Source organism: Piliocolobus tephrosceles, chromosome 3 (assembly GCF_002776525.5).
Source record: "Piliocolobus tephrosceles isolate RC106 chromosome 3, ASM277652v3, whole genome shotgun sequence".
NCBI lineage: Eukaryota > Metazoa > Chordata > Mammalia > Primates > Cercopithecidae > Piliocolobus > Piliocolobus tephrosceles.
Window position 1 is genome coordinate 39282232 of NC_045436.1, and position 16042 is coordinate 39298273.

At 37.4% G+C, this 16042-nt stretch overlaps 3 protein-coding genes across 5 annotated transcripts in view; 1 reads left to right on the plus strand and 2 right to left on the minus strand.

Moving 5' to 3' along the window:
- Positions 1-16042, plus strand: part of LRBA (LPS responsive beige-like anchor protein) — a 767265-nt gene that overhangs the window by 435487 nt on the left and 315736 nt on the right. The window lies entirely within an intron of this gene.
- On the minus strand, positions 2465-5004 carry MAB21L2 (mab-21 like 2). Its single transcript, XM_023227479.2, has one exon. The coding sequence runs from the start codon at positions 4131-4133 to the stop codon at positions 3054-3056; it is 1080 nt and encodes a 359-aa protein (XP_023083247.1). The 5' UTR covers positions 4134-5004; the 3' UTR covers positions 2465-3053.
- LOC111552985 lies at positions 5604-8069 on the minus strand. The gene is made up of 2 exons (XM_023227499.2): positions 7802-8069; positions 5604-7551 (listed from the first exon to the last, which is right to left on the minus strand). Exon 2 carries the CDS (start codon positions 7528-7530, stop codon positions 7039-7041), a length of 492 nt encoding a protein of 163 aa, XP_023083267.1. The 5' UTR covers positions 7531-7551; positions 7802-8069; the 3' UTR covers positions 5604-7038.

Here is a 16042-nt window from a genome sequence, read left to right on the forward strand (position 1 = left end):
GAAGTATTTCAAAGTAGCTCTTGATGAAAATATTATAATTTTATTTAAAACTCTACAAACAAATCATATCTTATGCTATTTCCAGCACTTTGTCTCACTATTGCTGCCTTTATTAAGACAGGACTTGGTAGATTGTATGGAACTGATTGTTTTGAGCTTGATAAGTCAACTAATCCAATGTAGAGAAAACTTGCTAATTCTGAAATTCTATCCATTAAAAATTTTTTTCGACTTTGTCCCATGACTGAGATGTCTGAAAATGCATTAGTTTCTTTAGGAAAGGAAGGTTACCAAAATTAAACTCTGTGATTTCTGGTAACTTCTGAATTTTAAGAAAGACTGGGATTTAATTCAAGATATTCTATCATGCTTTTAGACACATATAGATCAAAGCCTAAAATTTGATTTAATTTAAAGGTGTCTAATGACTTGTTCTGAAAATTAGAATCTCTGCCAATCTGTGAGATTAGGTTCTTCGAAGTTATTTGCTCCTTTTAGAGAAGTTACAAGTTTTGTCTCTCTCTGATCTGATTCTGTACAGCATCATTAAATTATTTTTTTCTTGTTGCTCGTGAAACATGGAGATCTTTTGGCCCAATCAAGAAATGGGCTTGTGTCACTGCAACCTTCCCTATAGTCCAGAAATTAAAACTCCTGCCAATTTATATTAAAAAATTTTTTTCAGTCACCTACTGGGAGAAGTTTTAATTTTGTATAGATGTTAATGCTTTAAGGTGTTCTGTAAATGAGGACATTTATGTTGCTGCAGCGTTTTTCCTTTTTGACTGATACCTGCATTAAATTAAATAAGGAAGAATAAAATATGCTAAATTGGGGATATTTTTGTTTCTTCTTGTCAAGACTTAAAAACCCTTTTTTCTGGAATAGTTGGAGGGAGATGTATGTCTACTGCTGTAAATACTTTTGTGAGTTAAAAAAATGGTCACTTATAGATATTTTTATCTTTGAAACTAAACACTATTCCTTTAAATCATTTTGTGCAAATGTAAGCACCTACTGTTTGTTTGAAAATGTTTTTAAAATTCAGAACATTTTCCCCAGAGAATAAATTGGTTTTTATAATTTAAAGGAATTTGTGTGTTTGAGCCATTTAATATTACTGTGAGGAATACAAGAAGATATAATACAGGTTGAGTTGAAAGAGTGGAGATGATTTCAGAACTGATAAGATCAAAGTTTATATTTTAACATAGGACGATTTTTACCAAGGAATCTTACAACTTAAGCCTGTTTGTCAAATGAACTAGGCTTCAGATCCCTGAATGGCTTTCTTGTTTTTCATCTATTCTGCTATGCTGCTGCTCATCCCTCCATACAACCCTTCCCCCTCTCAAACTTCTTCCTCTGATCTTTAAAATTTGCTTTAAAAACATTTTTCTTTACACCTCTCATTTGTGCATTTTCTCAATAAATTAAAAACTGGGCTAATACAGAGAATAAATGTTCGATATTAAAGGGTAACATCTGACATATATTCTGAACCTTGTCTCATCATTAGCATAGCGAATGGAGTATATAGTTACCGTCAACGTAAGACAAACCAATTCCTTTGGGATACTTTCTGTTTGACTAATTATTTTATTTTCTAATCAGTTATTCCCTTGCATTAAAAAGATACCTTTGTTAAAGCTGAAACATTGAAATGAGTATATTAGTTTGTTACCTTAGAAAAACAGAGAGAGGAGGAAGGTACTTTTCCTATTTGTAAATTCCTGGAATAATAATTTTTCTTTGGTTATAAAAATGGTATGAAAACCTTTTTTGTTTGAATTGCATATAAGCAGTTTCAGAATAATTCTTGAAATTTGATTAAAATAATCATAATTATGGAATTTATAACTAAGCCATTTTAAAATGGAAGTAATTTATAAATCTGAATGGTTCATATCACCATATGCTGGGGGAGAGGATTATTGCTATAACTATTTTATTCTTTTTTGTTGTGGTTTATTTAATTGTTAAATTTTTATTACTCAAAACTTGAAGAGGACAAATGGTTGAAGGAAAAGTATCAACTGACTTTGTTAACTATTCAGAAAAATCCATACATATTTCCTTTGTATATCGGAGTCAGACTGGATTTTTTGAAATTATGGCATAAGAAAGTACCTCTCTTAATTTTTAATGTGAAAAAGTTTTTTCTGCTTAATAGGATCAAATCTTTTATTTTATACTTTTTTCCCCAAGCGTGAAGTAGATGTTACCTTTAATCCTAACTCTACAGAACAAATATATATTACAGTTGAGTAAAGTTAATGTTTTCTATTTTCTAAGGATTTGAGTGCGAACTTATAGTCAGTTCTACAAAATGTGCTGTATTTTAAATTTTGCAAATCAGTTCAAATGGAAGCTTCTTGCATTTGATTCCTCAAGTCACATCTTTACATTGCAAATTATAAACTGTTATCTCACCTGCCTTCATTTAAGAACAATCCACAGTCAATTACAATGTAAAGTAATGTTTTTATTACTGTTTTCAAGAAGACAGCTCAGGGTGAGGGTAGAGGTGCAGGAGAGGGAGGGGCACAGTCTGACATTGGCACTGAGATGCGTTTAACATCAGTAAAACTTTTTTTAAAAGAGAAATTTTACATATAGTTAAATAATTTTTTCACTTGGTGACAACATTCAGGCAACCAAAAGCAAAACGAAATGAGAGGGGGGATGGGGTGAAGAGAAAAAGGATAGGAGGAAAGAAGGAAAAGGGGGAAACTACTATACATTGATTTGAAAATGTACCTTGGGTTTCATTTTGTGGTGGCACAGCCCGATTGCTTCTTTTGTGTGACCTTTTAAATTCACATTGTTTGGAAGAAAACGATCACTTTTGTGCAAGAATGTGATTTGTTTTAGTTGGGTTGCTCTCTTTTTGTTTGCTTCTTAATTAACGAAGGTCTTCTGCCTGATTCCTATTTCAGGTGACTTACATAAAAGTTTGTGTCCAGAGTTTCTGCTGTTTATCGCTGAGTTGTGTGTTGTGTGTCTGAGAGAGCACTCCCGTTTGTGTCGCTTTTCAAGCAGTCCCCAGCACCCTATAGTTTGTCCAGGCTTTTGGGATTGGTGAGAATTTCCCTGGCCAACCTCCAGGTCTGCTTGGCAGCGCTCTCCAGGGCCGAATGGGGCTTGCCCTGAAAGAGGTCGAGGTTGGGCAGAAAGTAGTGAGGGCAGCGGCGGCACTGCAGGCAGGAGATGAGCTGCAGCAGGATGCCGTTGAGCCGGTCGCCCAGGCACGACTCGTCCCAGTCCGTTTCTCGCGGGTGTTTCTCGCACTCGTACAGCAGCAGCGTCTTCATGTGGTAGTTATTGAGCGGCTGGCCGGGTAGCTCCAGGTGGCGGTCCCGCAGAGTCTTCAGCACTGAGAGGCACTTGTTTCGGCAGCCTCCCATCAGCAGGCGGTTCTCCGCCTCCCCGAACTGTAGCACCCAGGCGTCGCTCTCTGCCGAGCTCTGCTTGCCGGTCAGCGAGTAGCACTCCTTGGAGAGCAAGTTGAACCCTTCGGCCTTGACCTCGGCCACCCTATTGGGGCCGGGCCAGGGGATGTGGGGCATAGGCCACTGTGCCGCGCTTCGAGGCCAGATCCCGGTGCACTTGAACGCCGGAGTGATTTGCACCACATAGCGCTCTCTGATGCGCAACTTGACCTCGCTGGTGTCCGCGATCATCTTGACCACATCCCGATAGCTGCACTTGTCCACCGCCTGGGCCACCAGCGTCTGGAAACGCGAGCGGATCTTACGCGCTGAGAGATAGCCCGACGCTGTGATGAACTCGACCCAGAGAGACATGCTGCGCTTCCGCCCATCGCTCAGTTTGAGCACCGCGCAGCCGGGAAGCGAGCCGTCGTCCACGAAGTTGAAGACGCCCATCTGGTTTAGGTAGAGCACCACCTCAAATTCGGTGGGCGAAATGACCTCAAGCCCCTCGTAGCGGGCATCGATCTCGCTCAAGGAGCTGATGAAGCGAGGCTCCTGCACCTCCACTTCCTTGAGCACGTCCGAGACCACCTTACAGACCTCTCGAATGGTTTTGGCGATGGCCGCCTTGCGCGCCTGGCAGCGCTCAGTGTAGTATTTATTGAGCTGGTAAACCAGCTTGGCCTGAGCGGCGATCATGTTGGGGCACAGGTCCGGGCTATACACCGGCGTCTCGCAATACGTTGAGGGATCCAAGGCTCACGCACTGGTGGTGGCCCAGCGGCTTTCGAAAGAGGCGGTGCGCTCCCCGTTAAGTCCCACTTTCACTCTTGTTTTCCACCTGGGCTGACCGGCTGATACTGTAGCCGGCTTGTTTTTTCCTTTTCCCTCTTTCGAAACCTTTTTTCTTCTGCAGAAAAATTAGGGGAGAAAAGGTGATTTTCTAAAAAGAAAAGTACCTCCTGGGACCTTTTTGCTTTCTCTTGATATGTAAAGACCGTGTGCGAGAGAAGCGGGGTGGGGGTGAGGAAGGAGAAGGAGAGAGAAAAAAACTCAGGATACCAAAAGGTTAGGCTTAGATGTCTGCAGCCGAGATTGCCCAGAAATCTGTAAATGAAGTTTTTTAAGTGCCAAAGTAAATTTAAAAATAAAAGCGAAACATTCAGTGGTTCATTCTTAAACTTCTCTTCCACGCTGGTAGGACTTCTTCGCTCAGTGTAGGTGAGTGCCTTCTTCCTCACCCTCCCCCAAATGGAAGGTGCAGGAGGTAATTAATGTCCAGAGAGCTGCGAAGTACAACTCAGTCCGCCGTGCACTTGGAGGTTTACTGACGCCCCGCAGTCTCAGCGTGTTGGTCTTCTCTCTTCTCAGGGGGTCGTGTTGTCGCAGTTTTCCTCTTTTCCTACTGGAGGCGTTGTTTGGACTGGGTTGGTTTGTTTGTAGTGGGTTCTTCTTGTATTTCTTTAGGTGCAAACCGCTGGAAGTTGTTTGATAATCATTTCTGCTTCGCAATTTATACTTTTGGCCCTCACAAAATCCGTTTTAGTGTGACGAAGTCGTTGCTTGCGTTGCATCTGGGGTGTAGTTATAACGATTCAGGGTTTTCCTTCTCCTCCTCTAGGTTGCTTGTACAGATTCCACTTTCTGAGTCGTCTCTCCCCCTCCTTTCCCCTCTGACCTCTTTCTCGCCCCGCACTCCCCCTGCTTGTCTCCCCCTCCCCCCTTCCTCGTGCTCGCTCTCTCTTCTCTCCTTTCTCTCTCTCTCTCCCTGTCTCTTTCTTTCTCTCTCTCCCTCGCTGTTTCCTGGAGTTATTTAGTTTATGAATGATCCCAGGGCCATCATGAGGGGGTGGAGCTTCAGTTCCTACAATCGCTATCCGAGCTGTCAGTGCTTTAGCCAATCCGAGAGAGAAGACAGGCAGGCTTGGCGAACGGTAGCAGCCACCACTGCACTTGATAAAGAAAGAGGGTAAAGAGAGAAGTAAGAAAATAGGAGGAGATAATGGAAGTCAAATACTTGCACACATTTTACAGCCCTTCCTCTTTATCCTCCTCTCTTACCAGTAGCAAAGAAGAAAAAGAGTTTATATAGAAGGGACTCTCCTGGAGATGGCTGGAATAACGCGAGGGAGAGTAGCAGTGGTTCAGAAAGGCTCACTTTTTTTTTTTAAATGAATCTATCAACATTGTGTAGGGTAGGAGAAGGTGCAAACTGTAACAAAATTACTTTGGCTTGAAGGCAAATGGGAGGAGAAAGGGGAATCTGGGAAAGGACCTAATTTTTCCAGGTTTTTTCCTCCTTTAAAGTCTTCCTCCTTTCTCTTCCCCTCCCCTCCCATTGTTGCCAAGAATCAGAGCAATCGCTGTATATGTGCACCAGTGGGGGTTGGAGTGGATATAAGGTGAGGGTTTATAACTATAAATCTCTTTTTAGTAATTTCGATATGCTGTTGAAAAACAGGGCAGGGCAAAAACTAGTCCAAGCACCTTGTTTGATAATTATTTCATAATTAAGATTCACATATATTTAATACCATTATTTTATCGTTGCAAGAATCAACTAGTTACATGCAAGAAAATATCTAAGTTGTGAGAAATGGTGCAAATTTGTATGTTGTAGAACTTAGGATATACTTTTAAAATAAGCTACTAAAGTTGTTTCAAACTTAATGAAAAACAAGGGAAGTAAATATAAACCTAAAGTTTTCTTAAAATTTTACTGTTGTAAATCTAACTGTGAATGTATTCTTAGGGGGTATAGGTACAGTTTCATTTGTAAAATGATTTTATTTTCATAATTGACTCTTGCTTTTAAAAGACTTCACTGCCACAAAAATCTATAACTATCCTGTTATTGATTACACAGATGGCTTCACTCCTCCCTAGGCATTTCAATGAAAGACATGCATGTGCTTTTAGTATATGTATTATCCTAAACAAGTTGTACCCACTGTACCCTTTCGATACTTTTGGGTGAAAAAGACAAAGCTAGAACATTGTTTCTGATTTGCTTAATATTGAAGGTTTATGTATGAACCTAAAATGTCTGGATTCTGAATCTTTTTAACGTATGTCAGGTAGATGTGATTATTTTTAGTTTGATTTCGGAGGTTATATTCCAGCCCTGGGTTATGCGATAAAAATAAAAATCTATGAGTCCATTTGGGTGAAGACTTCGTTTTAGAAACCTGGTAGTTCGGCTTTTGCAAAACCCCTTGGGAAGGCTTGACTTACCCTCTTAAAGTCCGGCCGGGTGAACCTGAATTGAATTGCATAGGGTAGTTAATTGCTTTCCATCTACTTGGTATCAGACAATTGGGTCTCTTGGTTCTTTCTTACATACCTCATGCGGACCACAGGCAGTTTGTCACCCTTCCTCTCTCGTTGCCATAAGTCCCTTTCTAAAGAATATTTGCTTAAAAAAATATATATCTCGGATTTGTTGCTTAGGGTTTGTCTTCCAGTGATTAAGCAGAACAGTCCGAGGTAAGCGTCCGCGCGACTCCAGAGCTTTAGTTAACTTCTCTGGAGTGGCAGAGACTTGGGCGGCTTGACCTCCAGCCTTCTTCTGGGAGGCCGCGTGCGTCCGGGAACGCCTTGCAGCCTAAGGATGGAGGGGAACTCGCGCCCTCGGGGTTCGCGCGTGTGGAAGCCCTGCTCTAACCCAGGAGGCCAGGCCGGCGCTCAGGGAACTGCCTGGGCCGGAGGGCACTGCGCTGCCGGGAGAGCGCGACTGGCCGGGAGGGGCTCCGTGGCTGCTTCTCCGAGGGCAGTTACTGGGCGGAGACTGGTGGCGGGGATAGAGGGTGCAGAGCTTTCCCGCCCCACTCTCGAGGTGGTCGCTTCGTCGTTGCGTCTGGTTCGCGAATGGCCCGGCCCGCGACGCTCTCGAGAGTGAGTGTTTGCAAACAGCCTCAGGGGTGGCGGAGTTGGTCCGCAGGGTTCCGCCGCCGCGCCGCATGTCCCGCGCCCGCTCCTCTCCTCTCCTCTCGGATGGGGCGGCCCAGGCCGCGCGGACCTTCGCTCCACCACTCGCCGGACACCCCGCTGCACCTTCACTCGCGGCTCTGTCAAGCTCGGCTAAGTTTTCTCTCATCCTTGCCCCCACGCTTCTCCACTTTTGCATACAGAGGCCGAAGGATGATAAAACGTTACAAATGTTTTGATTTAAAAACAATTCATTACCAATTTACCCTGTCTTAGGTAGATGCTCTAGTAAATAATAAATCAGTTAAACAAAGGCGACTTTAATTTATGGCCGTGGTACTAATTAGAAACATCATTCGAGCAATAAACTTAAACACTTCCAGCAAATAATGCTCCCTCTTGCTGGGTCTCTTTCTCCCCCCTCCCCCACCCCAACTCACTCTGGCTGCCTCTGCTCTAAGAGCAGCTTCAGCTGCGCCTTTGCGGTCCTCTCTTCCTCTGGTTGAATAATTGAAGGGGGAAACGGTATCCGAAGAGGCTGTAATTGAGAGAGCCCCTGTCACCTCTGCTTTTATGTATGTTAGTATAGAAGTCCATCAGCAGCTCCTTGATGGTGTATTAAAACGAACTGGCAGCTCCTTCTGCAGGAGATACTATATTCTATTAAAGGAGACCAAGTGAGAGAAAGAAACTCTAGAGGCTAAAAGCCACTTCAGGTCTTCAGACCGATTCATCTGTATTCTCTTGTTATAATCCGTCTCATCATACTTGAGTTAATGAGGCAAAGGAGGGGGTGCGAAATCTGATGGTCCTTGACAAATTCATTAGGGAGGCTGCAGGACATTTTATTTGGCTGTTAAACATCTTGTTTGTTTGGCTTAGACAGTGCCAACATCAGCATGCTTCTGCCCAGAGCTGTGGTGCTGAGCTGGCTTCAGCACATTCCTAAAAAGGGAAGGGAGGACATTCAGGGTGTGATTTGAGTTTTTTGTTTTGGATTTCGGGTAGTCCATAACCTTCAGACTTCCCTAGGCTTTACCTCTTGCATCATTACATTAGGAACATGAAGAATGTAGGTGATAGTACTGAAGTGGGCATGTTTTTAGTTACTATAAACTAAAATATGTGGATGTTTAAAACCTTAGCCTGAAAATTTCCCAGTTTCTTCAAAAAATTGAGTCCGGTTGTTAATGTACTAGTTTTATAGCAATGTGAATGTTTAAGGTCCAGTAAAATAACCAGATTACTCATTACGTCCTATTTTTACTTATAGTGGTTAAATAAACTTTTAATTATTAATGGAATTGCCTATTTCACCGAAACCTTTATGAGTACAGAAACTTGGAAATAAAAAATTATTTATACAAATGCATTTTCAAGAAAAAATTGGCATATTTTAAGGAAATTTTTATAATTAAAATTAGAATCAAAACTGAATACTTTGGTGCTAAAATGAGGTGATGAGTTGACAGAATACTTTAAAAAGTGAAAATATTTCTAATTGAAGAATAATGGCTAATTAAGTTGACTGCTAACCCTACAATGCTTTATTCTAAGATAATAATACAGTGTTAGATTTATCAACATTTTCTTGAAAAGTAGTACATAATCCAATTGTGATACTTGCATAGAGAATTCAGTTATATTTTCCTTCAGCATTGACTGAGCTTGAGCTTAAGTGCTTTGACAAAGAATCCTGTCTTCCATTTATAGGAAAACAGTATGGAAGTAAAAATACCTAATGCCCTTTGCCTGTCATTTTTATACATTCCTAGACTGCTGATGAAGCTTGAACGGCTGCAGGGAATGTATGGATTTGAAAAGAAATGATGCAGTAGTTCATGTTGTGTTTCTCAGGAGCAAAACCAAACTAATGGCTGAAGTCAGTGCTTCTGTAATATGACAGTTATAATCCTGTTTATGTTTCCAGAGAATACAAAATTCTTAAACTGTTTTATTTTTTGCTGATCTTTACTTAAAAATGTATTTACTGAGTTAACTTTAGTGCATTTGTTACTTTATCATGTTAGCAAGACTTAAAAGGTATCTATTATTTTATTATCTGTAAAAATAATATATGGTATCTCAATAATCTTTACTAAAGAGTAAACAAATGTTAGAATACATGATTTTGTTTTCCGGGAAACATTTTAGAAGCTTTCAAAAAATAATCAGATTATTGACTTCAGAAAAGAAAGGATCTCTGGAGGATTTATACTTTTTGGAAAACAAAGGACTACATGTTTACTGGTATACAGTCTTATCCTCTAAAATCTAACATTGAAACATCTATATGGGTGCTAAATTTTTAATTCTTATATACTTAATCATTCTACATACTTATAAAAATGCTTGTTTTTTAAAACAACATTGATTTTTATTTTTGGTCAAATTGTAAATGAGGAAATAAAACACTATTAAGTTCTCTGAATTTAAAAATTATTTCACTAAAAACAGAAAAGTAAATAACCCAGGCATGATTGGTTAGTATATTCTAGTTGATGACATGTTATTGAAGTAATATTTAAATATATGTAAGATGCAGTAATGACAGTCATCAAGATTATACTATCCACATTATAAGTCACAGTAAAACTACATACTCTTTTATTCTCTGTTAAAGGATTTACTTTTCTAAAATTGCAAAGTGTTAAGGAGATTGTTTCTAAGCTATTTGTAATTATTATTCTGGAATCAATCTAAAATAACCAGTAATTGAATGTTTGCCTTGAACAGTTCACCATAGTGCTTATTAATAATTTTATATGGTCAAGCATGCTGTTGAAACAAGTTATTCTTCCCCCCTCACCAAATAGCCTTAACAAAAAAATTTTTTTTTTACTCTCTTTGATTAGTAACCCAAGGATATTGTTCTCATTTGAACAGGTTGAACTTCAGATAGTTTTATGTCAGGTAAAAGCAATAGCTTTAATTTTGTATAGTAAGCCTATCAAACTGTACTGAAAAATAAAATTCTTTTATGTACTTTTGATGAGTATTGTTTGTGGTCCTTTTAAATTTGTTTGGATTGCCTTAGATAATATATATGATTAGAGTTGTTTGTTACCTATTAGACTTTACAATTATAATGCTTGTATTATATAGTGGGATGAGAAAATTGAGAGTATGCTATATATTGGGGTTTTTCCCCAAGTTGAATAGCAGCTGCATAAATGAGTACTTTATTAAACTATACATAATTTGATGTCACCAAAAATATACAGTGATAGAGTAAGGAACTTGTGCACAGGAAAATCGAAGTAAGCAGCTTTTAGCCTAAGAAGTAAATGTCATTATATTATTGCGCTAGGATGTGAAATGTTAACATCCAAATTATTTCAGCAAGTGTTTTTTAGAATGTTTCTTTGAACTTGCTGTATTCTCACTTATATTGGTATATGTCTTTTGAGCTTACCAAGGAATCATGTATCTTTTTCTCATTTTAAATGTATACTTTTTTGAGTTGTAACAACTACATTCTTTTATTTACATACATAGTTAAGCAGTTCTGAAAATTCAAAGCAAAATTTTTAAAAATTTTCTTTTCCTATTCTTCCTTGTTCCTTCCTTCTTTTCCTCTCCCCTCCTCCTTTTTTTCTTTTTCTTTTTTTTTTTTTTAAAAAAAAACCAGTTTGAACTTATTAATGTACTATTAGGTAAATATTAAATTTTACCTGCCAAATAACTTTGGCTTTCATAAGTCACTATTATCTTCACATGAAAGGGTATATTTGGTAGAGCCAGCTGTTAACTTTAAGAAATTATTGTATAATTTGTGGATTGTTCTTTGTGACTTTTCTACCTGGAGAAATAATTTTGCTGGCCTTTAATCTCACTTCCAGAAGGTAGACAGAAAAACCAGGATCAGACGATAATGAATTTAAGTGCTAAAGAAAATTTAAAGCTGACCTTACGGTTTCAAGAAGATGTGATATCTTTTGTTTATGAAGACAATATTAATGACTCATATTGTGTAGAATATGTTTCTTAGGATATGAAAGCCATCCCCACTCCCTTTCTACTTTCTCTCGTGATCAGTGCCAGACGTTAACAAAACAGACGAGTGAAATTAGAGACGTAGATTATGCTAGTATTGAGCTGTACTTAGTTCAGAATATAATATTTGGCAATATGTGCTATTTCTTTCAGGTCATACAAGACATTTTGTGGGCCTGTGTTTAAAATTATTAGTTAAGCGTATCGTATGGGTAGGTTTTTGTTATAGTTTAGGAACACTAGCCATTTTAAACATTTTATTTAAAAATGTATTGGTTCTATAGCACTCTATATTATTATGAATAGTAGTAATTTGGCATTGATCATCTGCTAAGATTACAGGGAATACTTAATGGACTTTGTGTTATTTTTAATGGAAATGTTAAAAATCTAGCCTATCCCATCCTTTAAATGTTATGAGTTAGAGTAAAAGTGATGTGCAGAGAGGTTTCTCTGATTGCTTGTAATGGTTAAACAACAACAAAAAAATGCTTCATTGATTACAATCCATGTATAGAAGACATCTGTGTAATATAAATGAAATAATATTTAATGATCTAAGGAATGGAAACTTTTCCGTTAACCATCTGATATAAAGCTAGGATATAAAATAACTGTCTTGGCCTATGGATATTAAGGTTCTGCCAGTCTTTTTCCTGAATTTTTCCTTCCTATCTTCCCTTATTATCTTTGGATCATAAAGAATCATTCTCTTATTTTCTGACTGATTTGGTATATAGGTAATTAGGTTTAAAATCGAGGTTAGTAGGTTTAAGTTCATCTAGATTGAGTAGAAAATCTTTGACCTGTAGCTATGACTGTTTTCAAATGATTTGCTTGCTGGGATCAGACACTATCCATACCCTTTCACTTTGCTATCAGCTGTGTACACACAAAGGAGCAGAAAGATGACCAGATGCTTAGTTAATCATCATATTAGGTCAGTAAAGGATTCCAACCATACTTAATTGGGCCTTCTATTTCTCATATTTGTTCCGTGGTAACTTTTTGGTTAAATGCTCTACGAATAATCTAATCTTTTCTGCTAATCAAAACTTTCTATAAACTTTATAAATTAAAAATGAATGACACAAATCTATAGATATATATTTTAAATATAAGGTGGTTGCTATCCAGCTTACCTGGATAGATAAAAGGAGACAGTGTGAACGTATCAGCAAAGCATCAATCTAGGAAACAGAAAGTCCAGAATTTTTGTCCTGGGTTGGTTACCTGGGTGACTTTGATCAAGTCACTATCTTTATCCATTATTTTCTCAATTGTTAAATGAGTGGGTTGGACTAGGTAATCTTTCTATCTCTTCTGGATAAAAAAGTCTAAAAGTTTCCACGATTACATGACTAAAGTCGTTGACATCTTTGTTTATTTCTATCAGAAATCTTTCTGCAGATGTTTAGGCTTTCAGTGCTGCTCTAACATAGGTATATGAAAGTTTTTAAACTCAGATAAGAATAAGCTTATGGATATTTTAGATTTACAGAAAAAATGTACAAAATATAGTTTGGAGACAACTGTGAGGGACAATGAAGTAGCAACTTGGGAAAAAATTCTGAGTATACTAATTATTGCTTAATAGGAGTTGAATCATAAAATTATAAAACAAAATGCAGTATATATTCCTGTATGTAGAAAAATAATATATGTTTATATGAACAGTATGATTTTTTCCCTTAAATATTTAGTGGACTGTCAATGTTTTGGACATTTTTATGAAGATTGGATGTTGTGTAAATATTAGTTCTTGAAGCCAAAGTAAGTTCCCATTCACAATTAACTTAAAAAAAAAAAAAAAAAAGAAACTATTGGTCTTCTCCTTAGAGAAATGACATTGTGCTAAGCAACTGTGCTATTACCAAGTTCATACTGTGTTAAAAGATAGATCTAAGCAGGGAAGTGATTTTCAAAACATGAATCACTAAAGAAAGGCAAGTTTTATACTCCTTTCTCATGCTTTTCACTTGTTTTCATCAGAAGATCTGACAGGCATAAAAGTGTTAACATCTTTTATTTTACAGATGTTCTTAGTTTTCCCTCAAACTGTAAAAGATGCTATATCAGAGTAGCATGGTAGGAAATAATTTCAACACCTCCTTTCACTTACGTGATAACTTATTATTTGTCTAAGCTTCTGGGTACTTTTGGAGGGAGTGAATTGAGGCAAGAAAAGATAACATATTGAGATCTAATTGTTCTCATTTTGACATATATACCAGTCAGTCTATCTACTATATTGTATAGGCTTTCTACAATAGGTTTTAAATAGGCATTGTTATTTTTACTTCTATGTTATGGTCAATGGAAGTCCCTAATTAGTGCAATGGGAGTGCCAGGTGACCAAAAAGAGTTGTTGATGGGCACTCCGTGGGTTTGCAAAGTGCAAACCTAAAAGATTGAGAGATGAGAAATGCATTGGTATTTGTGAATTTATGTTTTATCTCACTTCACTTGAAAATTTATGAGTAGTGTGGCTTAAGGGTACTGGAGTTGTGTGTTCCAGGGCTTGCCCCTACTGATAACACCCTTGTTGGCGTGAAAGTGCAATGCAAATTATGACAGTTACAACCTTCTGTTTTGTTTAACCTGTCAGTAGATTTCCTGGCTCAGTGCTGAGGGCAATGGTGTGTTCAGCTAGTCCATATTCACCTAAACTTAAAAGGTCAGGTTTCTACAGGCAAGCCTAGTCAAAGCCTAATTGATGAGGAGGGCAGGGAGACAGAATTTACTGTTCTGTTGGCTAGTTTCATATCGTTAGGTTGTCCTGAAAGCATCAGGCAGTCACAGCCCCTTTCATGTAAGTGCTGACCCTAGACAGGAGCTGACAATCAAAGGAGGCAGCCACAGGAACCAGTGCAAGTAGGCTATTGATTTTTCAGTTAGGTCTAAGTAGTTTGTAGTATGGGTAATGGGTGACAGAGGCAGGTATGTCATTATCAATGAGCTCCAGAACAGTAGCGACAACCCTCCCTCATATTTCCTTCAGCACTGACAGTATGCATCCAGAGGCGGTCAATAAATCGCCCAACCTTTAACTGACAAGTGACTTGGAGGTTTAGTTGAGGGGTGGAAGTTACAGAGCTAAACTTCTTTACTTGAACTTTTACTGGATCTAGCAATGGAGTCAGTCATTATATTGTTAAGTTTTTGAAGTTTTGATTTGGATAAGTCTGTGCAACTGTGAGAATCAGAATTTTAAATGTTTGAGAATTTAAGAGGCATATTTAGTTTGTCAAATAAAGATAGAATGAGCCAATCATTTATAAATGTATTCTACAAAGATAATTAAGTTGGGTTATTATGGTACAGTTTTGCTTTTATTTTAGAATAGCTCCTTATTTAATCAAAGATACTCCTGTTATAAAAGTTCAGTAGTTAGACATTGCCTCCCAGAATCCATTTTAATTCCTAATCTCCTCCTACGTGTTCTAAGTGCAGACCAATTTTAAATAGAAAAAAAAGAAAAAAAACTTGAACCATTTGTAAATGCCACCAAGCAGTTGCTATTTGACCTTCAAATTTGTTCTGTATTATTTTTCACAATAAAATAGTCAGGAGTAGAAGGATCATTTAATGACTAAAGTTTGATGAATTGTACTTGCTTCTGATTTACAAAGAAATAATGTTGATTTTTGCTTTCAGAGGATTTTATGTGGTTATTTACATTTTGAAAAGATACATTTTATGCTCGTATAAACACAAAAGTGTTATCTATTTTGACTAAAAGTACATATGTTTGAAAAGGGATATAAAACAATTTCAAGATACTTTAAATTTAAACCAACCTCTATTTTGTTATAATATCTAAGTAATACGAAGAGATGATAATATTTATAACTAGAAGTGGGAGTTTGGGTTGTACCAGGACCCTTGCAAACTATCACATGCTTACATTAAAAAAAAAAAAAAAAAAAAAAAAAAACTTTAAACAGATTGAAATAAAACAGAAAAGTAAATGTTTTTAAAAACTTCCTTAAATAACTTATTGCTATGATATCTTGTTTAACATTGTGATATTGTACAGAACCAGAGTTTGTCTGTAGTATCATCTAGCTGTAGAGTACCCTGCTTGGCCACATGAATCATTTTCATTTGTCCAGTACAACTGAAAATTTCTTAAAAAAAAAAAAACACAAAAGAAAGCTAACCAGTAGGTTAACGCATACTAAAGGTATGGCTGCTTAAGTATTTTCTTGAGTTTACAGTGATGTGTCTGTGTGAATGCCCCTGTCTTGTTTACAAAATGGAGAATAAAAATTTGAAACCTTGTGAAAGACAGCGACTATCAAAGTGTTGTCTTAGTTTTAAAGAAGCTTTTGGATTATGTTAATATTTAGAGAAGTTTTATTTGGGTTCCTTAAATTAGTTACCTTTTGAGGCTTATAGATTCTTAAAGCAATAAAGCAATATTCCTTTTAGAATCATTGTTTTTCTTCTGTTTATTAATCATTGATTTAATCTGTGTTTTTCTGTTGGATTAGAGAAAAGATTTACCTGAGAATCTTGTAATCTCTATATCATTAGCTATATTATAGGTAGAGCTTCTTTGCTTTTATCTGTAATCTCTCCTGAAAACGTTGCTTTTTCAGGAATGAAAAAAAAAAAAAGCTGCAGAAAGGGGTACAAATTAAATTTTCATGAAAGAAAATCCTAATCAGCAGTGACAGTGT